The sequence below is a fragment of the Trifolium pratense genome, linkage group LG1 (genome assembly GCF_020283565.1).
Source record: "Trifolium pratense cultivar HEN17-A07 linkage group LG1, ARS_RC_1.1, whole genome shotgun sequence".
Classification (NCBI taxonomy): Eukaryota; Viridiplantae; Streptophyta; class Magnoliopsida; order Fabales; family Fabaceae; genus Trifolium; species Trifolium pratense.
This window is the reverse complement of record NC_060059.1, coordinates 664,484-692,256: the sequence shown is the minus strand read 5'-3', so window position 1 is coordinate 692,256 and position 27,773 is coordinate 664,484. Positions and strand designations below refer to the sequence as shown.

At 32.3% G+C, this 27,773-nt stretch overlaps 4 protein-coding genes across 8 annotated transcripts; 1 reads left to right on the top strand and 3 right to left on the bottom strand.

Moving 5' to 3' along the window:
* Positions 1 to 3,037: 3,037 nt before the first annotated feature.
* LOC123911238 (eukaryotic initiation factor 4A-3-like) lies at positions 3,038 to 6,993 on the bottom strand. The gene is made up of 8 exons (XM_045962617.1): positions 6,618 to 6,993; positions 5,934 to 6,174; positions 5,759 to 5,839; positions 4,957 to 5,064; positions 4,757 to 4,876; positions 4,454 to 4,621; positions 3,521 to 3,607; positions 3,038 to 3,408 (listed from the first exon to the last, which is right to left on the bottom strand). Exons 1-8 carry the CDS (start codon positions 6,881 to 6,883, stop codon positions 3,295 to 3,297), a joined length of 1,185 nt encoding a protein of 394 aa, XP_045818573.1. The 5' UTR covers positions 6,884 to 6,993; the 3' UTR covers positions 3,038 to 3,294.
* Positions 6,994 to 11,557: 4,564 nt separating this feature from the next.
* Positions 11,558 to 17,703, top strand: LOC123887340 (ribulose-1,5 bisphosphate carboxylase/oxygenase large subunit N-methyltransferase, chloroplastic). 3 transcript variants are annotated; one of them, XM_045936646.1, is made up of 13 exons: positions 11,558 to 11,841; positions 11,917 to 12,027; positions 12,104 to 12,163; positions 12,279 to 12,386; positions 12,912 to 12,981; positions 14,169 to 14,209; positions 14,289 to 14,369; positions 14,913 to 14,948; positions 15,812 to 15,895; positions 16,048 to 16,181; positions 16,630 to 16,718; positions 16,847 to 16,995; positions 17,251 to 17,703. In XM_045936646.1, the coding sequence occupies exons 1-13, from the start codon at positions 11,593 to 11,595 to the stop codon at positions 17,392 to 17,394; spliced, it is 1,356 nt and encodes a 451-aa protein (XP_045792602.1). In that variant the 5' UTR covers positions 11,558 to 11,592; the 3' UTR covers positions 17,395 to 17,703. The 3 variants fall into 3 exon arrangements, 2 of the variants coding, with proteins under 2 accessions (XP_045792602.1, XP_045792608.1); XR_006801447.1 differs by lacking the exon at positions 17,251 to 17,703 and having other exon boundaries at positions 16,596 to 16,718; positions 16,847 to 16,906; XM_045936652.1 differs by lacking the exon at positions 14,169 to 14,209 and having other exon boundaries at positions 14,302 to 14,369.
* A 448-nt stretch (positions 17,704 to 18,151) lies between these two features.
* LOC123910754 lies at positions 18,152 to 18,862 on the bottom strand. Its single transcript, XM_045961963.1, has one exon. The coding sequence runs from the start codon at positions 18,860 to 18,862 to the stop codon at positions 18,152 to 18,154; it is 711 nt and encodes a 236-aa protein (XP_045817919.1).
* A 1,136-nt stretch (positions 18,863 to 19,998) lies between these two features.
* Positions 19,999 to 24,126, bottom strand: LOC123902685. 3 transcript variants are annotated; one of them, XR_006807699.1, is made up of 7 exons: positions 23,264 to 23,983; positions 22,968 to 23,233; positions 21,825 to 22,294; positions 21,253 to 21,356; positions 20,850 to 20,916; positions 20,601 to 20,762; positions 19,999 to 20,332 (listed from the first exon to the last, which is right to left on the bottom strand). XR_006807699.1 is itself a non-coding variant. In XM_045952468.1 (6 exons), exons 1-5 carry the CDS (start codon positions 23,869 to 23,871, stop codon positions 20,724 to 20,726), a joined length of 1,584 nt encoding a protein of 527 aa, XP_045808424.1. In that variant the 5' UTR covers positions 23,872 to 23,983; the 3' UTR covers positions 19,999 to 20,332; positions 20,675 to 20,723. The 3 variants fall into 3 exon arrangements, 1 of the variants encoding a protein (XP_045808424.1); XR_006807698.1 differs by having other exon boundaries at positions 22,968 to 24,126; XM_045952468.1 differs by having other exon boundaries at positions 20,675 to 20,762; positions 22,968 to 23,983.
* Between the last annotated feature and the right edge of the window lie 3,647 nt (positions 24,127 to 27,773).

The window sequence follows — 27,773 nt, the reverse complement described above, 5'->3', positions numbered from 1 at the left end:
AATTTGTTAATTTTTACAATTTTTAATAATATATAATTAAAAATATTAAATGTAAAAAAATACTACTATTAATTAAAAATATTAATAAACATAAATTAATTAACTATATTATTTGTCGGGACAGGACAAGTATTTGGACAAAAATAAAATAATAATAATAATAATAATAATATTTTATGATCAATGAATCGTCTATGTATTGAAAAAATAAGTCCAAATAAAATAAAAAATTAAATATATCAACAATATGTACATATAAATAAAATCATAATAATACTCGCAATAATTCACCCACAAAAAACACATAAATAAATAAGGGTCTTGTTAACGAGTGGTTTCGAATTACTTTTAAAATATTTTATTTAAATAAATAATTTATTCAAAAAATGAAATATTTTTTTTGTCTTAGATGAAGTGGTAACTTACAGAAATTAAACTCACATAATTATTATATCCCAAATTCGAATCCGAGTGACAATGTTCGGTATAACAATTTCGATATTTTTTGTCAATTGAACTGGAACTTATTCTTAATATATTGTTAACTTCTCATATTTTTATAATAATTTTACAAAAATTTAATATTTAAAATAATTAAAGAGTATTCTGAATGCACTCCTAAACATTTTTCAATGAGTAAAATAACAAGTTGACATGCAAGTTGGCAAATTGCCGAAAAAAAAAAAACAAAGTGAAACAAACCTTCAATGACCTATGCCTGTCATTATTGAATGTGTGTTGTTCCACTTGTGGCCCTCCATTCATCAGTCGCAACATGGCAATATTTCAAGATATTAAAGTTTCAAAAAAAGCTTTCGACATGTTTGGAGAATGTTAACATGTACACCGCACGTGTTAAAGAAATAAAAATAGAAAGTATTAAATGTTGAAACATTAAATTTAAACTTTTTAAGCATTGAACTTTTGTATTATTAAAAGTTAAATTTTTATATTAAGATACCTTAACACTTTAAAAGTTTTAATTTTCATTTAAGTAGTTTAATAATTAGTCTTGAGCACAGCTTAAATACGAAAAAATTAAGAATTTTGAGTTTAAATTTTTGCCCATCCAATAATGGGTCATTTTCAAATATAAAAATATTTTGTGCTTGATTAATTAAAAGTAAAATGAATACAAATATTATAAGTCATGTGGATATTTTAAATTACAACATATTAAGGTTAAATATATTTTAGAAATAATATTATTTCCGTAAATTATTTATATTTTTGTCAATGATTAAAGTTCGGACATGCGACATTCCTTAAAATTACTCCCTCCGTCCCCCACAATTAGTGAGTCAGTTGACTGCGTCACGCATATCAATGCATAACTTTGACAATTAATATTTTTAATTGTATAATAATAAAAATTATAAAAATATGATATTTTGAAAATACTCATCAAGATGAATCCAAAAATATTTTATATGCTAATATTTTTTTTTTATTTATTAGTAGAAAAATATGGTCAAAACAAGATATGTGAATAGTGCACATAGTCAAAATGGCTCACTCATCTTGGAACGGAGGGAGTAGAGTTTACTTTCACTTGAACTGACGTAATCTATTGGTTAGTAAGTAAATAAAATAAAACATAAATATATTCACATACTAATATTATTTTTTTTGACATAATATTCACATACTATTTTTTTTGACACATAATAGTCACATACTATTAATAATCATGAAATAGAAAACTTAAATATTCATTGGACAATTTGAATTGATGCGATCTTTCATTCTAATAAATAACGATATTTTTTCAATCTATAATGTTCGAACACCCGACATTTCCTTAAAATGTGAGTTTTTATTATCTACTTAAAGCAAAATCAACCTAAAAAAAAAAAACCTAATATGTTGGTTACTACCTAAACAAAAATGCATAGATACTAGTCATTTATATAAATTTTTACTATCACCAGTGTAGTTGATTTTTAAGATTTTTTTTTATATATGAGTCGGCCAATCAGGTTTAGTATACACTTTGAAAGAAAAACTGGTACATTTTTCATTTTTTACCTTTGTATTTTATTTTATTTTTCATTTATTTTCAATTTTCTTTAATGATTTATACTCTATGTCATGCTCAAATCCATTAAGACTTTCACAAATACATTTTTCTCCTTTCTCATCTTCAAATTTTGAGGGATGTGGAGGATTGTTGAGAGGTGATGATGAATTAAATAAAGTAAATTCAGATAAAGTGTGTCAAGGTGGACTTCATGCAAGATGTGGAGAATTGAGAGGTGAGTGAATGACTTGGTTGGTTCGTTTAGGGAACAAGAGTGTGTTTTTTGTCGTGAAGAGCTTTAGACTAGCATGGAGACGTGGGTTCATGATTCATGAATGTGGAATTGAACACAAACTCACACTAATTTGAATAGCACATAAGTTTGGAATTAAATTGGGTACCATTTATTCGCCATTATTCTTATATATATATATTCATATGGATGTCATGTTTCTTATACACTTCGAAGACAAAATCTATTAGTTTTTTCATTTTTTACCTTCTCATATTTTTTTTCCTTTATTTTCAATTTTCCTTAATGATTTATTCTTCATGTTTTGCTCAAATCCATCAATGCAGACTTTCACAAATACATTTTTCTCTTTTTCATCTTCAGACTGAGAGGTGATGATGAATGGCTTGGTGTTTCATTTAAGAAATAAGAGTGTGTATGTTGTCGCAAAGAGCTTCAGACTACCATTGAGACGTGAGTTCATGAAGGTGGAATTAAACATAAACTCGCACCATTTTTTTTTTGGTACATAAACTCGCACCAATTTAAATAGCAGAGAAGTTTGGAATGAAATTGGGCACCAAGTTAGAAGACGTATGAAACTAAATTGTAACGATAGCAATTCTAATTGTTTATTCGTTTACTTTTTTTTTTGGTAGAATATTCGTTTACTTTTTTATTAAGACTGGGTGCTCTTTTATTAATAAAAACACCAAGTTTATTTTATTTTAATGAGGAAAAAAAAACTCGTGTAAATTAAAAAATAATCTAAGTTGGAACCTTAATGATCAACCATAAAATAGACAGATACTATAAAGTTTATAGTATAAACTATACCATAAAATACTAAATAATCAACCAAGTCGAAACATCACATGTCATTTGAATCATAAAAATAGAAAATTAGACATTAACTTCAAATGTAAGACAATGGGAAAAACGTTATATCTCTGGTTCAGCTGAGCACCCTAAAAATAAATCTAATATAAATATAATAGACCAAACGTCAAAGTTTCATAAAAAGGAATAAAATAAATTGCTTCTATATAAGATCAGCAACATTCATTGGCAGATCAACAATCTGAGTACCATAATACTGCTCAATGTCCCTCAAGCTGTTGATATCATCGCTTTTCACAAAATTTATTGCAATACCCTGCAAACAATGATTAGGCCCCAACTATAATAAGTAGAATATAAATTGAAGGAAAATATGCTAACATTGGTTAAGAAACAATAATTCAATTAATTTAGCATTTCAAATATACCTTGCGCCCAAAACGTCCAGAACGGCCTATCCGATGAATGTACAACTCTCTATTATTGGGAAGATCATAATTAATAACTAGCGAAACCTGTTAACAGAAGCAAAAGCGCACAATCAATATCAATAATTACTTCATCCATAAAAAATCCAAACGAATCAATGCAGGGTATGTATGAAGAATTTTAATTGTTACTAGTCACTAGTCAATGGATAAAAGAAATTTTCATTTGTTTGTATTTCTCAAGAACAAAAACATATTACTATATTAGTGCATAGCTTTACTCCACCCAAAAGATACAAACAGGGATAGGGCACAAAAATAATACCAATATTAACAAGCAAATATTCAGCAAGGAAGAAGCATAGTTGTAGTGTAAGAATCACAATGCCCAATTGCAATGCTTGTGCCCATCAAGTCAACAACAATATTTATAGTTGTTAGTTTAAGCAGTTGTGAACTTGTGATATTCCTTGCCGTGTATAATACGAATAACCTAGTACTTGTATTCAGGTCAGTAATTAATTTCTATACTTTTGATGTGCTTTGAGTGAGCATTTGACAAACGTGGTTTTGAACTAACATTATTTTGTAAATTTGACTAGATTAAAATTGAGTTTAACTAGTCTAAGTAGATATTTGACGAGAAAATTAATTTTGATTCAAAGTAATCAAGCATCTAGACTTTTTAAAAAAACAAATAGTACTTGAAAGACACAAGATCAATGAATCCTAACACATAAGGAAGAAACAGAAACACAAACTAACAACTGAGAGCTCATAACATAGTAAAGAGGCTTTCATAATACATGCAGTATGTTTTCCAGATATTTAAGCAATCTGAGGTCATTATATTTTAGAGGAAGAAATAAAAAAAACACAGACTGGTCTAACAACTTGTGCTAGGAACCCAAGAATAAACTACTGACAACTTACCTGCTGTACATCAAGGCCACGAGCCCAAACATCGGTTGTTATCAATACTCGGGTTGTTCCAGCACAAAATTCTCCCATAATCGCATCTCTTTCTCTTTGAGGCATGTCACCGTGCATTGATGAGACGGTGAAATTATTGTTACGCATTTTTTCAGCTAACCAGTCCACCTGTTCCAAAAGGATATATATAATAGTTATAATAATAAGATAGAAACTTTAAACAGATAACCATGTGTAAATAGAGTACATAATCTAATAATTTAGCATACTGATCCTACAAAACCTTGATAAATTTTCATTTACCTTTTGCTTGGTGTTACAGAATACAACAGCTTGAGTGATGGTAACATGATCATAAAGATCACAAAGAGTATCAAACTTCCATTCCTCCCTTTCAACCGCAACAAAATATTGCTTGATGCTCTGTAATTAGGGGGTGGGTAATTGCATCAATATCCAGTTAAATATCAGAAAGCACAAAGGCAATAAAAGCAAATGCTTACCTCCAACGCCAATTCATCACGTTTTACAAGGATCCTGACAGGATCTGTCATAAACTTATTTGTCATCTCCAAAATTTCATGAGGCAGCGTAGCAGAGATCAAGCAAACCTACACATTAAAAACCAAACAATTCAGAGACTACATAAGTTTGGAAAGAAAACAGACAAGACTGTTCCGCAAGTTTTACAACAAGAGCAAAACACACATCACTCCAGTAACTGGGACTCAGGACCCTAAAGATACATCCAGTTAAGTTTTAATTGAGGTAAAGTTTCAGATGATTGAGATTTGAGCCAACATAAGTTTGAAATCCAAATAAAGAAAACAGATTTATAAAAACATGTATCAAAAACTTATCACCTAGGGACATCATCATCAAGAGCAATGCGAAAATGAAACGACTATACTACTAGCAGCTTATATTATGAAATGAAACAGCTTCAAAATCAAAATCAACATAGTAATTTCAAAAGAAGAGGTGCGGTGTCAGGCTTTTCAAATTTCATATTCTTCCTTGAATATCATTTGAATTTGCCGCTGTGGCTTATTTTCCCCCTCAGGCTCATTGTCATCCTTCATATGATGTTAGATCACTAAATCCATTATCAAACATTGCATACCTCTCACTCACATCCCTATTTATTAGCAAAATTAGTCTGAATTGGAAATTGGTATGTCACACACTCACACTTTAACCAATGGGGAAGTCTACTTAGCAAGGTTGTAATTGGAGAAAAGTTTTCAAATTGGAAAAATTACATTCCAAATACAATAACAGATATGAATGATGAATGAAGGTTACCTGAAGATCGGGTCGGAGATATCTATACACATCATAAATTTTATCTTTAAATCCTCTGCTCAGCATTTCATCAGATTCATCCTGCAATCAAAAAGAAAAAATATAAGATAATCCTTGACACATGACGACAAAAAGAAGATTGAAAAAAATAAAAATAATGGAAGTAATGAACTACCAGAACTAGCAACTTGATAGCTTTTGTGCGCAATGTTCTCCTCTTGATCATGTCACATACTCGACCAGGAGTTCCAGACACCACATGAACTCCGTGTTCAAGTTTCCTTATATCTTCTCCCACACTTTTACCTCCAACACAAGCATGCGCTTGTACGTTTGCAAAATCCCCAATAGCCGATATAATTCTTTCAGTTTGTGAAGCCAGTTCCCTCGTCGGAGACACAATTAAGGCCTGCACCCTGTTCAAAAAATTAAAAGAATTGGACTCAGAAATAAATAAATTGATGTACTTTGTTCAGAGACATTTAGCCGGAATATATATTATAATGTTAACAACGTTCATGAAAGTGTACCTGTCATATGATCACAGCTTCCGTCAGAATTCGGAGAAGAATGGCGAGAGTTGCTGCCCTCTTAACTAATGAAATTTTGACCTAACAGAATTGTCAGCAGGCTAACCAAAAGAACAACCTAACTATCTCAAATAGAAGCCAATATAAATCATTATTCATATTTTAAAATAAGTATATAAAATAATTGATGCAATATTATACCTTTCGGAAAAAAACAAACTGTGATACCAAACACACACACTAAGTACTATCCTGAAAAACTTCAACTATAGAAAAACCCTAATCAACAAATTTAACCTAATCCGAACAAATTAGCATAAGAAACTTACTCTCTGACGGAGGTATCGACAAGCTGGCAAACAGTTAGAGCAATCATGGAGGTTTTGCCGGTACCAGATTGAGCCTGAGCGATGACGTCACGACCCTGAATGATAGGCAGAACGGCGCGCTGTTGAATCGGCGATGGTTTATCGAAACCGAATTGGTAGATTCCACGGAGTAAATTGTCTTTGAATCCCATCTCCTCGAAGGTTGTAATCGTCTTTACGCCCTCTGTTGTCTCGAAGAAGCATCCTCTTGTTCTCATTCCCGCCATTGTTTGTTTCAATTTGGGATATTCGCTCGATCGCAGCAGCAACTATAAGGAAGAGAGTACTAGGGATCGCTTTTATAGCTAGCTTGGGGAATAATTTTCTGTTTTAGTTGCGTGGATTAGGATTTAGGAGTAGTATTTAAGGGTTTGAGCCCAACAATAAGATTTGGTTTTTTATTTTTTATTTTTTTTTATTTTTTACGGTGAATAAGATTTGGTAATTTTATAAGGATTATAATATATCAAATTTTTATTATATATTTTACAAAAAATAAAAAATCATACAGAAATTAAAAATAAAAATAAAATTTGGTAATTTTACAAGAAAACAAAATATATATAACCTTGTTCAAAATTGACGGTCGCAGTCTGACCTACATTTGTTTGTTCAAAATATATTCGAAGCATCTTCTTGCATCCTCTTGTTCTCATTCTCGCCATTTGTGTGTTCTGACATCTAGTTATGATTATTGTTAGTTTTCAACTTTGAGATAATGTTTGTCAAGTAACAAACAAATACCTTGAGAGAAATCAATTTTCGTGTTGATTGGCTATCCAAATATGACTCTAATATGGATCAATGTTGAATGGTTTGAGAATCTTGTCCTCCTACTCTAGTAATCACCCTTTTGAGTGATGTTATCGGTCTCTTGAAAACTAAACCTTAATTTTTTTCCTTATTGATAAACAAAATATATACTAATTTTTTATCAAATTTTTACCCTAGGATTTTTTTTTTTACAATCGTTAAGCGTAAATTTTTTGGCATTAAATAGTCGGAAAAAATAAAAAATAAAATGATCTATAAAAAAAGTAATATAAAAGTAAATTTTTCTACTAAGAGTTCGAATCCTAGTAAGTAATATAAAAGTAAATTTTTATAAAAAGTGTAACGGAAAGGTTAAGGGTTTGAATCCTACTAAGAGATTTTTTAGCATTTTTCTACTAACTTTTTTTAATAAAGACACAAAATAACCCTGAATTGATTATGTGTCAAAATATGAAATAGGGGCAAATTAGGAATTTCATATGTACATTCTTTTCTTATATAGTAGACGCCCTCTGTTGTCTCGAAGAAGCATCCTCTTGTTCTCATTCCCGCCATTGTTTGTTTCAATTTGGGATATTCGCTCGATCGCAGCAGCAACTATAAGGAAGAGAGTACTAGGGATCGCTTTTATAGCTAGCTTGGGGAATAATTTTCTGTTTTAGTTGCGTGGATTAGGATTTAGGAGTAGTATTTAAGGGTTTGAGCCCAACAATAAGATTTGGTTTTTTATTTTTTATTTTTTTTTATTTTTTACGGTGAATAAGATTTGGTAATTTTATAAGGATTATAATATATCAAATTTTTATTATATATTTTACAAAAAATAAAAAATCATACAGAAATTAAAAATAAAAATAAAATTTGGTAATTTTACAAGAAAACAAAATATATATAACCTTGTTCAAAATTGACGGTCGCAGTCTGACCTACATTTGTTTGTTCAAAATATATTCGAAGCATCTTCTTGCATCCTCTTGTTCTCATTCTCGCCATTTGTGTGTTCTGACATCTAGTTATGATTATTGTTAGTTTTCAACTTTGAGATAAAGTTTGTCAAGTGACAAACAAATACCTTGAGAGAAATCAATTTTCGTGTTGATTGGCTATCCAAATATGACTCTAATATGGATCAATGTTGAATGGTTTGAGAATCTTGTCCTCCTACTCTAGTAATCACCATTTTGAGTGATGTTATCGGTCTCTTGAAAACTAAACCTTAATTTTTTTCCTTATTGATAAACAAAATATATACTAATTTTTTATCAAATTTTTACCCTAGGATTTTTTTTTTACAATCGTTAAGCGTAAATTTTTTGGCATTAAATAGTCGGAAAAAATAAAAAATAAAATGATCTATAAAAAAAGTAATATAAAAGTAAATTTTTCTACTAAGAGTTCGAATCCTAGTAAGTAATATAAAAGTAAATTTTTATAAAAAGTGTAACGGAAAGGTTAAGGGTTCGAATCCTACTAAGAGATTTTTTAGCATTTTTCTACTAACTTTTTTTAATAAAGACACAAAATAACCCTGAATTGATTATGTGTCAAAATATGAAATAGGGGCAAATTAGGAATTTCATATGTACATTCTTTTCTTATATAGTAGATTTTACGGTTATATTCATATTAATACGGGAACCTAATTTTTTTGGATATATTTACGGGTCTTATATTTTTACTCATATATTAGTAAAGTTATTTTTTTTATATATAATTTTACGAGTTATAGTCATATATTAATATGGAGACATAATCCTTCGTGTGAATTCTACGGGACCTATGTTTTTCCTCTTTTTTTTAGACTAACAACAAACAATATTCATTTATTCAAGTAAGTAGATTACATGTGAATCTGCACTGAATCTGAATCGGAGCAAATCTGCAAATCTGAACAAAACAAACATCGTACTACAACAGAATTAAACCGAACATCGTACCAAGACGCGAACTCAAGACAAAAAACTCTGCACTAAGACGAGATTAAAACAACATCAAACAAACAAAAAAAAACTCAAATGAAACATAAGAATGTGTGAAAATCACTTATTTAAATAAATAAAAAATATAAAACAATCAAAAGGGGGTGATTCAGATCAAAATTGATCCAAAATCACCCCTCTTAGGAAGATGAACAAGAATAGAAAGCAAAAAGTAGGGTTTACTATGTTGTTGTGGGGCGACTATGAAAAAGCAAAATGTGGCATATGTTTTTTCTCTTATTAATAAGATTTCATATTCTTTAATAATTTATGTAGGACCTATATATATTTATACTTATGAATTAATAAGATAACCTTTTTTTTGAGATTTCTACAAGATTTATAATTTTAATCATATATTAATAAAGTTGTTTCTTTTTTTATAATTTTGCGGGTTATACTAGATCAAATATTAATACAAGAACCTAATATTTTTACTCATATATTAGTAAAGTTGTTTATTTTTTTTTATAATTTTATGAGTTATAGTCATATATTAATATGGAGACATAATCTTTCGTGTGAATTCTACGGGACCTATGTTTTTCCTCTTTTTTTTAGACTAACAACAAACAATATTCATTTATTCAAGTAAGTAGATTACGTGTGAATCTGCACTGAATCTGAATCGGAGCAAATCTGAACAAAACAAACATCGTACTACAACAGAATTAAACCGAACATCGTACCAAGACGCGAACTCAAGACAAAAAACTCTGCACTAAGACGAGATTAAAACAACATCAAACAAGAACAACAAAAAAAAAACTCAAATGAAACATAAGAATGTATGAAAATCACTTATTTAAATAAATAAAAAATATAAAACAATCAAAAGGGAGTGATTTCAGATCGAAATTGATCCAAAATCACCCCTCTTAGGAAGATGAACAAGAATAGAAAGCAAAAAGTAGGGTTTACTATGTTGTTGTGGGGCGACTATGAAAAAGCAAAAAGTGGCATATGTTTTTTCTCTTATTAATAAGATTTCATATTCTTTAATAATTTATGTAGGACCTATATATATTTATACTCATGAATTAATAAGATAACCTTTTTTTGTGTGATTTCTACAAGACTTATAATTTTAATCATATATTAATAAAGTTGTTTCTTTTTTTATAATTTTGCGGGTTATACTAGATCAAATATTAATACGAGAACCTAATTATTTTGTTCATTTTTACGAGACGTATATTTTTTATTAATATATTAATAAGGTTGCTCATTCTTGACATATATTTATACTCATGAATTAACAGAAGAATATAATCTTTTGTGTGATTTCTGCGGTGTCTGTGTTTAAATAAACTAAAATGAATTTTATTATTAATAATGAGTCCTGATTGACACAAGGTGTGCCAAACAAAACAACAGTTTATATCATACACGTATGCAGGGCCTATATTTTTACTCTTATTAATAAAATTTCCAGTTTTTAACTATTTTTTGTGAACTTATATTTATACTCATATATTAATATACGATAACCTGATCTTTTGTGTGGTTTATGCGAGACCTATGTTTTTTACTCATATTAATACGTTTGTCCGTTCTTTTATAACATCTACGGAACCTATAAAATACTCATATATTAATATGGAATTTTTATTTTTTTTGTGATTTCTACGGGGCTTATACTTTTATTTATATATTAATTAAGTTGTCTATTTTGTTTTACAATTTTATGGGTTATACTCATATTTAATATGGAGACCTAATTATTTTGATGATTTTTGTGAGACCTATATTTTCACTAACATATTAACAAGATTACCTATTTTTTTAATAATTTTAAAAGGATATATTTATACTCATATATTTAATACAGGGACCTAATTTTTTGGTGGTTTTTACAAGGCCTGTGTTTTTACTAATATATTAGTAAGGGAGCCTATTTTTCCATAATTTCTCCATTATCATTTATATTCAAATATTAATACGGAGACATAAGATTTTTTTGTGATAGTTTTACCATTGTTCTTTTTCTATTTTTTTTTACCAAATATTATATCTTTCATTTTTTTTAATCTTTTAATCTACTTCCCAATAAACTACTATTTTATGTTATGAAGTGAGGAGCGGCAATGCCGCGACTCCCGTGCGGACGCACGAGTGTCGTGCTAGTTTATATGTTGATAGGTCATGGCGGGGACACACGATTCCACTCCGTCCGTTTCACTATGAATATCCGAAGCATAGCAATGTCATTCGGGGGAGGTCACCGCGTTGCAACCCTCCGTCGCTGGACGCTGCATACAGTTTTCAACTTCTCCACTCTCCACAATTTTTTGCCATGGTTGGAGAACAAAGCTGCTTCCACCATCTCTTCTTCCCTTTCCATTGCTAATTCTTCTTCATACGGTAACTCCTTGTTTGCTTCCAACTCAATTCAAACCGGTGATTGCATTTTACACGTTCCTTACTCTGTGGTACGCATTCTAACCTTTTCTTCTTATCACTTCCATCTTCACTGCTCACAACACTCCGGATAATTGGTTTTGCAGCAAATAACTCCGGATAATCTCCCTCCTCAAATCAGATCTTTGATCACTGAAGATGTTGGTAATGTTGCAAAACTTGCCATTGTTCTTCTAATTCACAAGAATTTGGGTCAGGTATTCTTAATTTTCATCTACATTTTTGAGCTCTTGAAATTTTCACATATTAATAATATCTTTGTCTGTATGACAGGACTCCGAATGGTATCCTTATATTAGCTGTCTTCCCCCGCAAGCGGAGATGCATAATACGGCAAGTTTTTTACTTTAATTATGTTTATAATGTACCAATATTTACTTGTTCAAATGTCAATTTTAAGCTTTCCATAAAGTTTTTCATGTAATTTGTGATTGTTTTTTTGTTTTAGATATTTTGGAATGAAAGTGAGTTGGAGATGATTCGTCAAAGTTCTGTTTATGAGGAAACTATTTACCAAAAGTCTCAAATCGAAAAGGACTTTATGGCAATCAGGCCTGTGAGTATTTTTAATACTTAGCTTGTTTCTTCAATGCATAAGTTGTTTTGATCAATTTAAGTTTGAATTATTGTTCTATCATATAGTATTATAGTGCGTGAGCGTGAAGACAATGTTTTCTCCATCTGTGTCGACTGTCGACGCATAATATTATTCATGCCTGCATGTATTTGCATTAGTTGTTGTAGTTATGCAGTTGGCTAGAGTAATCTTATTACCTATCTTGGGATAAATCAATGTTTCCCCCATTTGTAGTTTTAAGATTTCTCTCTTTTCTCTCTCCCTGAAGACAGTTTTAGTGAGATATTTCATATATTAATCTAGTATGTCCCAGTTTATATATGTTTGTTTATTATTTGGGAGTTTGAACTTGATTCACGGCAGGACATTATGGTGTTATTTGGATCTCGGATAGTGAAAAAAGCTCGGCTGTTGTTTATTTTATTCTTTGCGAGTTGAAAGGTGGTAGTTCTATGTTTTAGTTTTTGAATACTGGTTATGACCAAATTTGTCCTTTTATTTCAGGTTTTCAAATCATTTTGTCAAAGTTTTGGAGATTTTACCTGCAAGGACTTCATGCACGCATGCGCACAAGGTAAAGCAAGCAATCACTTAAAAATCGTACTTCTCTAGTATGATATAAAAAGTACACTCTTTATGTATTAAAATATGAAAGACCTGCAAACAAACAAGCTTGACATTTAATTAGTTTCGAGGGTTGTTTATTATACTTTAATGACAGACTGTTATGTACTTATTATTAAGCTTCCTAGGCAGACTGTTATGTACTTATGTCTATGATTTCTCTTTCCTTGCTTGTTTTTGATCAGTTTGATTTGTTTAGTTAAGGCTCTCAGCCCATTGATGTCTTGATAATTCTGCATATCTTTGTTAAGGCCATCACTTGTGAAACCTCAAACATAGCCTTGGAGTTTGTTGCCATTGTATCTTCTTAATTATCAGTTTTCATTTTCTTCTTGTTTGTTTGCTTTCTATCACTCCGTATCGGCCACCCTCCCTCATTGTGCATCTTCACTTGGTCAGTTCACACTTCTCTGAAAATAAATTCTACCAACAGAAAAATTGTTTTTATAAATTCGAACTTTAACAAACCATTTATTTTACTTTGCAACTCTATTTTACCACCTCAAGTGGGTTTTCTGGTATCAAACAGACCATAAGTTGTATTAGAACCGACATATTTTTTGCCTTATTTGGTATTGATCGATGAATATATCAAACACTAGTGATATCTTCTTAGCACTCCAAAAGCCAAACAAGGCTATTTATCAAAAAAAAAAAAGCCAAACAAGGCTAATATCCTTGAATCTTAATAAATTATGTACTTCAGTAGTTCTGAATCTCATGGTCCTATGTTGGATCTCAAGAATTTTTCTTGAGCATTGGATTATCAACAACATAAACATCGGGAAGGAGTAGGAGGGGTTTCCAAAATATACTTTCTTGACGAAAATGTGTTGTTGGATAAATCTAGGATTCAAAATGGGGTAATTTAGTATATGTGGCTTCTCTTTGGAAGTCTTGTTTTGAGATTTCTTAGAAAATTCCTTTAGTCGACGCACATTAGGGATTCCTAGTCTTCCTAGTCTTCCTAGTTCATGGTACCTGACCTTCCTGATCATGCTAGTTCCATATTTTTGGTTCTGTTGTGCCTTTATCCAGGATGAATTCTAACTGGTGCTTATAAACACAATTTATTATGTTTCACCGAGTCTAAAATTTGTTTATTTCTATTTGATTACTTCCATTTCAAATGACCAGTTGGCTCTAGAGCATGGGGAAGCACAAAGGGTTTATCTCTGGTATTGTTACTGAATGGAGACTTCTTTTATTTTTTTATGTTTAATCCTTGTTAATTAATTTGCTAAAACTATTTTATAGATTCCATTTGCAGATTTCTTAAATCATGATGGGACTTCAGAAGCAATTGTAATGAGTGATGACAACAAGCAATGCTCAGAAGTACTCTCTCTCTCTCTCTCTCTCTCTCTTACCTTTCTTAAATCTATCAATGGTTAATGGAGGTTAATTAATTGTTGTTTAACATTTTTCCCACTACATATCATTCAAATTCCATTCTTATGGTCATGGACATTAACATTTCACTGTTGTCATATTAAATCTCATGTTCACACAATTATTCCTGTTCTAGAACATTGAATAAAAAAATTTGTGAAGGAGGAAACGAGAGATGGGATACTCAAATCATGTGACATGTGATTGCTATTTTGATATGTATAAATTACAAAGCCCAAATGTAACAAAAAAAGAAAATAAAAGGGACAGCGTTAACACTTATGTATACTAGTAATTTAGGTCAAGTATTATAATACCACTAGTACAAGCCTAAGCCCACTAGAATAGACTCTTGAACGTAATCAAATAAGGAAAGTACACATAACATTGCTTCTCAATTAAATGACAAATAGATTCTACACTATACATATGATATGATTTTCTGAAGATATTCCAACACTTCAATTTAAATTTTGCAATTATGTGCAGGTTATCGCTGACTGTGATTATGTTCCTGGTGAACAGGTCATATACTATTCTATTCTATCGAAAACTATATATCGTCTCTTATTTGTACTAGTGGTTGCATAATAAAATTGCACTTATTTTTCTCTATTCTGCAAGCTTGAGTTGAGTCTTTGGTTGATAATTTATCATATTAAGATTTAAGATTTAGACAAGCCTGTTCTCATATTTGTCTTTTCCGTTTTCCCTACCTTTTCTCGGTGCAATTAACCATTGTCTTGTTCCTGAAAAACCCATGGTTGATTCCTTCTGTTTATTGATTGATTACATTGTAGCACTACATTATATTTTGAGCTGTATTGTGTACCACATTTTAAAAAAAGTTATAGAAAGAAGATATAGCATAAAATATTATTGTATGGCAAGCTAAAATGTTGACAATTACCTTGCAATGCATGCATGTTGGACTTTTGAAATATGCTCTTGCATAAACCGATTGTAGAAGCTCAACTGACCAATCATTATAGCTCAATAATAATGGTTAAGGAGAACGCCGTTTTCACTTGGAACTGGAAACTTAAAATAAAAAGCCAAATTTTATTATGTGGCTCTGGTTTCTTACTGAGCTTCAAAAGATTAGTTCTTAGTTCTTACTTCAACTTAAATGAAATTCCTGGATTCTAAGTGCTTTGGAATCATGTATTTTTTTCATAGCGCCGCTTTGATAGCAACCTACAAAAACAAGTGGCTAGGTGATATGGCGGTAGAGGACTAAGGTGATAAAACAGTGTTTTATCCATCTTTGCCTCCTGTTATTTTATTTTTAAACAACAATCTGATATTCAATTTACCTGTTATTGTTTTGATTATTGATTTATAAAATTTGTTACCTAGCTGACAATTCCGTGCATTTTTTGTTTTAGGTACTTATAAGATATGGAAAGTTTTCAAATGCTACATTGATGCTGGACTTTGGTTTTACAATTCCATACAACATTTATGATCAGGTATTCCTTTCAATTGGATTTCTATTATCATACAGTGCGGGCTGATGTGTTTTTCTCCTTTGGCCTTTTGCTTTTTTTCTGTTAATAATAGTATGACATGATTGCAAAAGCTATCTTGATTCTTAATAATGCTAATCATTCTCGCTTCTCAGGTTCAGATTCAGTGTGATATACCTAAGCTAGATCCTCTGCGTGACATTAAATTAGAACTCTTGCAGCAATACTTTGTGCCTCCAACCAAAGTGGAGAAGGGCTTGAAGTATTCTGTGAATTCCTTCACAATCAAGTTTGCACTTATTCCTACTTTTATATTTGTCCTTGCTGAATAATTTAGATGATATACTATGTTTTTTTATTTTACTGATTCTTGGCACTGGCAGTGGGGTCTTTTGGCTAATATAGGAACAATATGTTTCTGCTCTGTGAATCCAAATCGTCCTTAATCCTCACGAATGCATTTTTCTCAGCAAAAAACTATAGATATCAACTGCTTCTCCCTCCCCTTTTCAACCAATATTGGACACACAATGAACCCAGCTACTGTTCTTTAATGGTTAAATCGCAATGTTACTTTCGATCTGTTTTCAATGTTTCTCTTTATCACACAGTTCACATTTACATGCACAGGATATCCTTTGCTATCTTGCCTCAGGCTTTCTGATATGGTGTTTCTCTAAAGTGTTGCTTACATACTTGTCAGTATTTGGCCATCTGATGGAGCTGTGATCACATAGGGAGGTGAAGTCTGCTGGAGGGAAAGGGAAGGGTGTGCCACAATCACTTCGTGCACTTGCTCGTGTTCTTACTTGTACCACGCCTCAGGGTGTGTAACGTATCACATTTTTTTTTATCATTATGTTAATGGCTTCCTGCCCAAAATTTTGTTATACTTTTTATATCACCTATACTTAACAGTATTCACTTTTGGAATTTGTATTGACGGAATACCAGAGCTTAACTATCTGGTCATGGAGGCTGCGCAAACTGATGGTAGGCTGGCTAGACGCTCTTTACAGGATATGAACAGAGAGATACAAGCACACAAGATATTATCCTCATTATTCATCCAATTAATTGAGGAGCGCAATGCAACTATTACAGTAAATATTCAAAGACTTACTTTAATTTATCGTTTACTATTGGTTACTGGTTAAACATCCAAGCAAGGTGACAACCGAAGTGGTAGATAAGTGTGTATTTATTTGGGTAGACATTTGTGATTTTGTATCACGGTGACATTTTTCAGTGATTCTGTATCACAGTTCCATAGGTTATTTGACTCGTTTCAATTACTTCAAAGACCTTATCGTTCCAACTCTGGACAATAAAAATGCGCTTTCTACTCTTATGTGCAGTCATTAGATTCTTGCGATTCTTCATCCTTGGGCGAAAGACTTCCTATTAGAAGACAAATGGCTCAAGATCTCCTACATGGGGAGCTTCGCATTCTGAAATCCGCTTCTGCCTGGCTGGAGAACTACTGTTTTTCCTTGACTTGATGATCATTAAATCGCTACAGCTAGAGAGCTAAGAACAGAATTAACACAAATGTTAATGGAAGATGAAATTGGGTCCCGCTGGGAGTTCAATAATACAGGTTTTCTAATTCATGCATGATGTTTCCCTCACTTGACATTTCAATCAGAGCTATGTAACTGCCCTCGCATATTATGATGTATTGGTATAAAACCATAATCTACTTTCTCAACTGGATTCCCCGCAGTCATGGGGAATCCACATTCAGGGAATCAACGACCTTAGTCTTTATCGGCATATAAAAGAAAATGGAGATTTTAATTCTTATCAAACTGATTTTGAATGTCCAATCTTAATCGAAAGTCAGTGACATATTTCAATGAGAGCCGAATCCCTTTTTTGGTGTTCGGTGTTCCAAAACAGCATATCTTGGTTGTTCAAGTGAAGACAGACAAAATATCGCTATCCCAGTACAAACCAGAAACTCCAATATTATGTTATGCACTTAGGAATTTGCGCCTTTAAGTCAAGACAAGTATTGGCCGGATGAAATTTTTATCATTGTTCTATGGCAACCACAACCAACTTTGCACAGTAGATTCTTTTTTAGATATCCACTTGGAATTGTTGGACCCATTGTTTACTTCCTCAATGAAAAGTAATAGAATAAATTCAAGCTCAAACAAGAAATACATATACTATTACCCAAATTAACCCAAATCTTTGAGCTTTGCTGGTAAAATACAAGTAAAGAATAATTAAATCTAATCTACATAAAAATTACAGAGAGGATGAAAGCAAAACACAATCATCATCATCATCTAGATCCTGTGCTTGTGGTTCTCTAACGGCATGACGCATTCTACTATCACAGTAAAAAACAGTAGTAACAACATAACTCAAAAGCACTGTAAACCCATACGAACAAATCAAAACCGTTTTATCCCAAACACTAATCTCCGAATTTGGACCCTCCAAAAACACTTCCATTCTCCAATTAATTAAACCCGAAACCAAAACGAACAAACCCGAAAGTAGCCACCCGAATATTAACCTCTTTCCCTTCATCAAACCCGACCCGACACAAATCGCATCCCATCCGAATCTCTCTTCCACGACGGATACCACCAAGCCCAAACCCATAACCGCCATCAAATAAACCTCAATAACCGTCCCAATCGCCATAATAACAAACCGCGACTCCGGCGACACGAATACCGAAGCGATGACACGTGGCACGGGAGAGAAAGTCAACATAATGACGTAAACAAAGATGGATGTGACGAACGGGCGTTTCCAATTATCCCTAACGGCGATAACGGCGGAGTTAACAGTAACGGTTTTGCCTTGTAGGGTAGAGTGTGTAGTGTGAACGGATGAAACGGCGGCGGCGAGGGAGAGAGGAAAACAGATGAGGAGAAAGAGTGATCTGATGCGGAGGAGATAAACAGCGTTGTCACGTGACTCATGCCAGACGTGACGCGCTTCCATGAGAGTTGAGGTGAGACGAGCGAGAGCTTCGAGATGATAGATATGGTAACGAAGATTGTGTGTTGAGATAGAGAGATTGAAGAGTATAAAAGAGAGTGGAAATGTTGTGAATGATGCGATGAAGAAGAATACGAGTTTATTGTTGTGAACAACTCTCGCTGGTTCAAACATAGCAGAACAATTACTATTACTACTACTACTTCCTTTTACCAACATTTTCTTCTTCTTCTTTCGTTGTTGTTAATTACTGAACCAGAAACGAAAAGATAAAGAGACATGTTATTATGGATTTATGGTTCTATTTACTTTGTAACTTGTCAATATTTATTTATTTATGCCGGACACACGAAAGATAGATTAGCATTGTTATGTACTACTATTTGAATTTGACCATGTCATCTTATCTGCATCTTGTAACCGTCCGATTTGAAATTAATGATCGAGATTATTTATAAGTTTATCTTATTTGTAAATAATTTAAATTGTTTGATTTTAAAATTAACAGCTATCTATGCTCTAAAGTAATATTCTCTCTGGTTTCATATATATAAACAAAAATTAATTTCATAAATTTATTAAAAAATTGATGTATTTAAATACATCACTTTTTAAAATGTATCTAAAAAATTAATCTTTGCTTATATATTAGAAATGTGATTTGCTTAAAGCAGGCAATTTACATTCCATTATGTCTCAATCACTATTATATGACATACTGGTGGACTCAGGCAAAATAACCTTCGTTGAAGGTGCTCTAAGTAATATTATATGAACTAATTCCTTGGTTTAACAAAGATCCTTTGTGTAATTATGTCAAAGATACATTTCTTAGTGATTGTACTTCTCAATTGATGTTTGGAACTCACCATTTACATTCAATGTTATTTTAGTTTTTACACTAATTTACATTTCAAAGCACTTTAAACTTTAGATTATTAAAAAACACCAAGGCGGTCAAAGTCAAATATCGGAAACATGTCAACTAAAAATTCAACAAGTATCTAATTCAAGTCTTAGATTGACCGTTGAAGTCGTTTGTTTGAAGTGATAAATTTTATTGTTAAAGATCGATCAACACTGACACAATAAATTTTATTGTCAACAAGATCGATCGGCGCTGACACAATAAACCCAACTACATTGAAGTCATTTCCAATATATATCAAAATTCTAATTACATAAGCTCTGCTTAATCAAAGATTTTATAAAAAAATTACAATAAAAACAGAGCAAATCAGGAATCACACAATTGGTAATATAGGAATGGTCAATCTATTCTATGGATCAATTAGCATATAGATCACTTGTCAAAAAAGAATAACAAACCAAGAAACCAGGAGTGCAACATACATGTGGTAGCAATTTTATCCTCCCACCAACAATGATCAATCATGTATATTCATGCTTTAGAGTATAATTGCTCACAGAGACTGCAACCACCCTATGGTGAGTATTATTTGGAAAATCGTCCTGTAACAACCACAAAAATAAAACAAATTGAAGTCTGCACCCAAAACAAAAAAGAAAGAATATAATTTCATCCTAGAAACATATGTACTACTATTACATCTTAAAAGTCATCATATAGTAGGCACCTTGTGAACACTGATTTTATCTAGTAATATTTGGCATATATCTTTAACCAAAGTAGTTTCTTATTAACACTATACATATGGTTATTGCATCTATACTTTAGTTTTTGCCTTTCAGCATTTTATTTGGCATGGGAAAGTGTTACCTCACAAATGCATCTGCAATAAAATCATCAAACCCAATCACAATTGCTGCATTAGCCATTGCATGATAATATACCTTTGTTTTGAAAATCAACAACAAAGGATATGTACACGTCAATGTTGTGTCACCGAATCAAATTTCTCCACTTGTCCTTCAGATCACCCTTACAAAATAAAAAATGAAGTGTTATTAAAGGCACAACAAGTTCAGAAAGAAACAACACAAAGTTTTTGGTGCATAGATTGCATACAGCACTTCTAAATTCGAATATTTTTCTGTAAAATTCTCGGATATCTCTCCAGTTTCCTTCTCCAAACCTACAAAAGAAATATAGTGAATGAGAACATGAAATCATAATATATAAAGGGTCTTGTTAACATGTGCCCAGGCACATGTTAAGATATACCAAAATAGAAATTCATCATTTAATGATACAAGAAATTTAATGCTTCAAAAGTCAAAATGCACAAATTAGCATTTAATAATTTCTATTTTTGCTTCCTTAACATGTGCCTTAAGGGCACAAGTTAACATTCTCCATATATAAAACTGCAACAACAGTCATAAATTTTCGACGTTAACTATAAATTGCACCCATGATAGTTCACTAGGGAATTTATGGCTCGACTAGTTTTGAAAAAAAAAACACATACATTTTTACACCATCCCTTAGTGTATCCTCTTCCAATGAAGTCCATCTCCTTTTCTTCTTTTTTGGCTGTTTTACGTGCGGTTTATTCTCTATTGAATCATCCCACTGCAAAAAGAAGGAAATAACTAATGTGCCAATTCCCAATAGAATAGAAAGTAAATCCAAGTACAAACTTAGTGGACACCAAAACAACCAAAAGAAACCACCAATACAAGAGACTCTTAACCATCTGCAGAATCTACAGTTCCATGCATATGGTGAAGCCATGGTTTAAAACCGTGGTTCAACACATTGCAGTTATGGCAGCTTCCATAACCGCTCACAACCGCAGTCATTCACTACAGCATCAGTGCCACTTTTTGTAATGGTTCAAAATTTTAGTTACTCTGGCCATATTTAAAACTATCAGTGGTGGTAATTCTTTTGAAAGAACTTCTTTCAAGAGACAGCAAGCATTTTGCATAATTACTTTTTATTTTACAAGAAGCCATCATTTAGACAGTTATGCAGAACATATGAATATCATAAAGAATCTACCTCCAGATTAGAAAAGATAATTACATAGATTATTACCTCAAAAGTATGAGCAGAACTTCCTCGTTCCATTAGCTTGGGGAGAAGACGACGACTACTACTACTACAATGAACAGAAGACTTCTTCCCAAGATTGATGTCATTAGGCTGATAAAGTACAATAGTCTTGCATTCAGTTGAATCTGGTGCATCTACATGTCCACTCTGGTTTTCAACGGGTGGCCTGCGATTTATATCTTTTGCAGCCAATTTGGATCTTACAATTTCAGATGCATGCAATGCATCAGGAAGAGGATCCTTGACCATTGCTTTTACCTCTATAGAACTTGATCTAAGGGATTCCCAAACTTTCTCTACTTCAGCACTCGGCAAGTTTTCAAATTTAAATGACAAATTTGTTTTTTTCGCTTCCTCAGACGCTTCTTCAGCATCAGAGATTCTAACTCCTGTATGGTATGTTTGAATTGCAGAGTGCTTGCGTTTGAGTTGATGATTGTCTTTCCGGATTTCTATTAGGAGAGACATATAGTTAAGATAATGTAAATAATAACCACATAAATAAGTGTACTGTCTAGGCAATGCAATTGCTGAGCTGTCTCATAACTTTTATATCATCTGAGCTTGTTTTGGATAAAGAATGAACAAGTCATTCCAACAAACATAGAAAGTATTAACACTCTGGCTACCAGGGGAATAGGCCTCGGTAATCCAGAGATCGGCCGCGAGGTAAGTAATGTCTGGCCAAAAATTGTTCCCACCAGGAATCGAACTCGAGTTCTCCCGAACGATTCGTCCAAGGGGGAGCTCATTAACTAATTGAGCTCAACGTCTTGGTTTATAGAAACATAGTTTTAATTGGTGGTAACTAGTAACAACACCAAAAACAAAGAAACCACACAAGATACTCAAATTAAGCAGCACAAAAATCCATATAGCTAGTATAGTGATCAAAATCTACTCTCGCCATTTATCCAATAACTTAAACCTTTGTAACATCAAATACACATTATTGTTTGCAGTACCAAAAAACAAACACAGTTTGCTACCAATAACTATAATTTAAAGCATTGACATCAAAATTTACAAATCAAACACCCAAAGTTCACAAAAAATCTAAATTTTTCAACTCTCTAAGATTTGTTTTGAAGGGAATGGAAAAAAAAAATAAAAATAAAAACACACCTTTATCTCCCTTTGAGGAATCACACCCACCCACTTCCTGATTTGCATCACAATAAGTACCAACTCTCTCTTCCAATTGCTCATTCCCATGATTTTCACGCATTGTTGCCACATCACCATTCACATTATCATTCTCCTCATTCTCATTCTCATTGTTATTCACATTCTCATTCTCATTCTCATCATGACCAACAGAGTTCATTTTCTCCTTTCGCAAACCTTCTAACTTTCCTTCACACTTGTTCGACACTACACTACCCGAAGCAATTTCACAAACACGTTCATGGCGCAAAGCATTCCCAATAGAAACCGTCTCCATGGAATCAATATAGGAAAGTCCAATTGTTTCCCATGCTTCCTTCAAAAACCTGTTCATTTGATTCATCGCATCTCTCCTTGTATTCAACCCCACAAGCCTCTCCGAAACCCTAACATTCCAAAGCGCAGCTTCAACATCTTGCCTCCACTGATCCAACTCATCAGACAAAAGCTCACTCCTCCTCCTCCTCCGTCCCTCCTCCTCCTCCGACAATTTATGAACCCTTTGATGCCAGATACGTCGGACAGCAGAATAGTACTCACCGGAGGGAGCTTCAGGACAAGCAACGAGATACTTGACGGTGCTTTCAACCGCAACAGCGCAGTAAGCACTGCGCATTGCATCGAAGATTGGAATGGCGTCGTTGTGGTAAAGGTTTTCGAGGTGTTCGAGGATTTCGAGGGAGGTTTCGGAGAGGGAAGCGTTGAGGAGGGTGGTTTGGAGGGTGCGGAGGAGGAGTGCTATTTTGAGGCGAGAATCGGCGGTGGAATTTGGAAGAACGGTTAGGGTTTTTTGAATGAGTGAATCGGGAACGAAGCTTTGAATGAGAAATTCCATTGTCCAGTTTGATATCACTTTGTCCATTGATTTCACTTCAGTTGGAATTTTCTCATTTTTATATCACTTTGCCATTTGGGGCGATTCAAATCTCTTGGGTTATATTTTTTTTGAAAATGACATATGTTGCTAAATGGGTCTCTAAACACGAATTTTTTAGTAGTGCAATCCCCTTCCGAACTTATTTGCGGGGATGAACAATGATTCTCCCTTTTAAATTCAACTTCAATCACTATTATGTCAACTAAGGATTGATCAAAGTTATCTATCCGTTGAGACATTGGTTGAATCCAATAATTTTTTACATTAATAATATTGAGCATCACTTAACCTCAAATTTTATTCCTTTAATTGAACCCAATGTAGCTTTTAGATTAGAATTTAATTTATATGCACTGTCGGTGTAAAGTTATTTTGCACATGCGTCCAATAATATACCGACACATCATGTATGGTCATTAAAAACACATGATGTGTCACATTCATTAAATGATGTGGCAACACGTCATTGAATGTGTGTGTAAAAAAAAATTACACCGACGGTGCACATCAATTAAACTCTTTAGATTAAGCTTACGTATATATTCTAATAAATTTGAAATTAGAGGATAGTTTTTAAGTTTTTATCAATATTATTTTTTTCAACAAACGGACCCTCAGTAGCTTCTCATTTTTAGCTGTTTTGTGATTATTTTTAGCTTATGATTATTTTAAAAATATGTAACAAACAGATGCAAAACAATTAAAAGTGATTATTTTTATAAAAAAAAATGATTTTTTTTTTGTAAAATAAGCTATAACAAACGACCTCTAAGAGTAACTTATAAAATAATAGATTTTTTTAGAGGAGGGAGAAAAGAAATGTTAAAAGAAGAAAGTTATTTGTAATTAAAAAAATCACTTTTATAAGTTATATCCAAACAAACTAAATATTATATTTTTTTTATAATAAACAAACACAAAGTAAATTCAACTTTTCTAAAAATCTCTAAAAACTAATCTCTAAATTATTTTACATCAAAATCACTATTTTTTTAATTTGTAACAAATAGAACCAATATATATTTTTACATTCTCTCTTCCACCCTAATCATTTTTTCTCTACCAATTTCTCATTTTTTGTTAGGGAAATGACAAAATTACCCATATGTGTGTTGCATTTTTGGCTAAAAAAATAAATATCCAAATAACATTTCTCATTTAAGAATGTTCAACAAGTAAAAACAGAGAGTGGTTAGAAAAAGCAAGCAAATAGCAATTGTTGAAAGCCTCTAATCATCAAACAAAATGTCTTACATTTCAGTCTATATATCCTTCTTGTTACCACTTGTGATTTTCATGTGTTTCAATAATTCAACTTTTGCTAGTAGAGCTTCTATTTCATTAGTTTCTCAATCTGAAGGTGAAAAAGTACTTTACATCTGTTCAAAATGATTTACCACTTAATTCAGAAGAGCTTCATTTTGATATTGTGAATGCAAAACCAAATTACATTTTGCAGCGAGGAGTTCCTTTGGTTTTCTTAACCAATTTTGTTGCGAAACGGGGTGAGCTTAAAAGGAACCGCAAACATTCAATTTGTATGATCCTAGCGCGGGCGGAAGTTGGCCATCGAAAAATCTTTTGGTCGGCGAGGCAAGATGGTGTATATCACAGTATAGAATAAAATTACAGGCAGGCTGGAGTTCTTGAATTCTTTGATAGTGCCCTTACTTTCGACAATTGAAATAAACTGTAATATTTTAGGAACACGTAAAAGGACATGGACACAGACAGACACCACCTTTTATACTATTGGAATACGTTTTTCATGATATGAATTGAGTTTTCCTCTGCATCTAAAATATAGTTATTTTTATGACCACCCATGATCTAGTGTTTAATGTTTGATTTGTCTTTGCCTAAACCCAAAAAGTTTAATTAGTATGTCATTTTATGTCATGCATTGTCTACCTAACTCCACCTCAAAATTATGGTTTAAAGGAGAGGATTGTCCAGTCCTATATAAACCCTCACACTGGATTCATGACTTTCGATGTAAGACTCAAAGTTGGGTTCATGAAGCCCAACTGCGGGTCCAACAATTCATTCTTCTCGTTCCGTCTCGGAGCCCCAGGATCAAACCAAGCTCTGATACCAATTCATTCACGAGACTTCTGATGTGGAACTTCAAGTTGGGTTTGTTAAATATGTTTGGATCTCAACCTAAAAAATTAGCTCATAGGGTGAAGTTACCCTCACATATCTATACATTCAACAACCCGAAAACTTAATCAATGTGGGACTTGCCCACATTGCAGTCCTTAACCGGCTCTGATACTATGTTAAATATGTTTGGATTTCAAACCCAAAAGTTGTCTCATAGGGTGATGTTGTCCTCACATATTTATACACTCAACAGTCCGGAAACCTAAGCAATATGAGATTTCAAACAACTACATTCAACATGGTTCGTGAAGTCCAACTCGTTAACAAAAATAATGCCAACCTAATGTAATAGAAATAATTTTTAATTACCATTATATCGATCTATCAATATTGTTTGAAAATTATAGTTTCTTTCACTCGATATTGCAAAATAGAAAATGAGAGGAATGCTTTAGGAATGAAAATGACATTAATTTGATGCCAAAAAAAAGAAATGACATTAATTTTCGTAGTCTAATATACATCAAATGGTGCTCTCTGTAGAACAAGATGCACTTGCACCATCTGATGAGAAGTAATAACCCTTAACAGGGAATCATAATCTTTGTTTAAGTATGCTCCATTTACTACTCATTTATTTGTTGTTCAAAATAAAGGAGGTAAAGAAAGGCATTCTTTAAGAAATTACCCGGTCCTTATATAGTGTCAAACCCTGCCCTAAGGTAAGGAAGTGACATTTCGATTGGGCACTAGTAATTATTTCGTTTACTTGTTTTTGGTGAGAGATGTACCGAAGCTCTTAAGTGGGCTGGCCTATGCCGAGAGGGTTACTGCGGGCAATCATTAATATGCCTTGGGGAAAGTCATGCACCTGACGGATAAAGGACATAAGTGAAATTTAGTGGAACCCACTAATTAATGGATCAACTTTTAATGAGTTCTACTAAATTTTATTGAAAAATACTGTAGTACTCACTCCGTCCCAAAATATAAGTAATTAAAAATGAGTAAATTTTTTTTTATGTATTTGATTAATGATTTGAACCAAATACATTCACTTTTATTGACCATTTTTTACTTATATTTCGAGACGGATGGAGTACTACGTAATTAGAGTTGTCGGATCACACATCTACTTTCAACTGTGAGAATTTCGTAATAAAGAAATAATGAATTTTCATTCTTTAATATGATGATGATTAACGTTTTGATTGTCATTTATGATTTCATTGTCATTGTCATAATATTCTATAAGAAAATGGTCCGTTTTTTTTCAAAGAGATCCTAAGGCATTATGAATGCCGATAGTGTTTGAAAAAATAATTTAAAACGTTAATCATCATATTAAAACGTTAATCATATAAGAAAAAATAATTGAAAACGTCTTTGGTATATTAATAATCAGTATTTACCAGAGAAAGAAAACGTCTTTGGTATATTAAAACGTCTTTGAATAATTTATTATCTATTCAAGAGAAAGAAAAAATAATTTAAAACGTTTTTGGTATATTAATAATCAGTATTTACCAGCACAGCTGAAATTTCAAATCATCAAATATAAATAGAAAAGAGTGGGAGACAAAGTAGAAAAAGTAGGAAATAGCAAATTGTTGAAAGCCTCTAATCATCAAACAAAATGTCTAACATTTCAGTCCATGTATCCTTGTTGTTACCACTTGTGATTTTCATGTGTTACAGTACTACAGTTTCAGGTCAAATTTCCATTCAAAATGATTTACCGGACGGTTCGTTAGAGTTGGTTATTTTGAATGAAAGGGCAA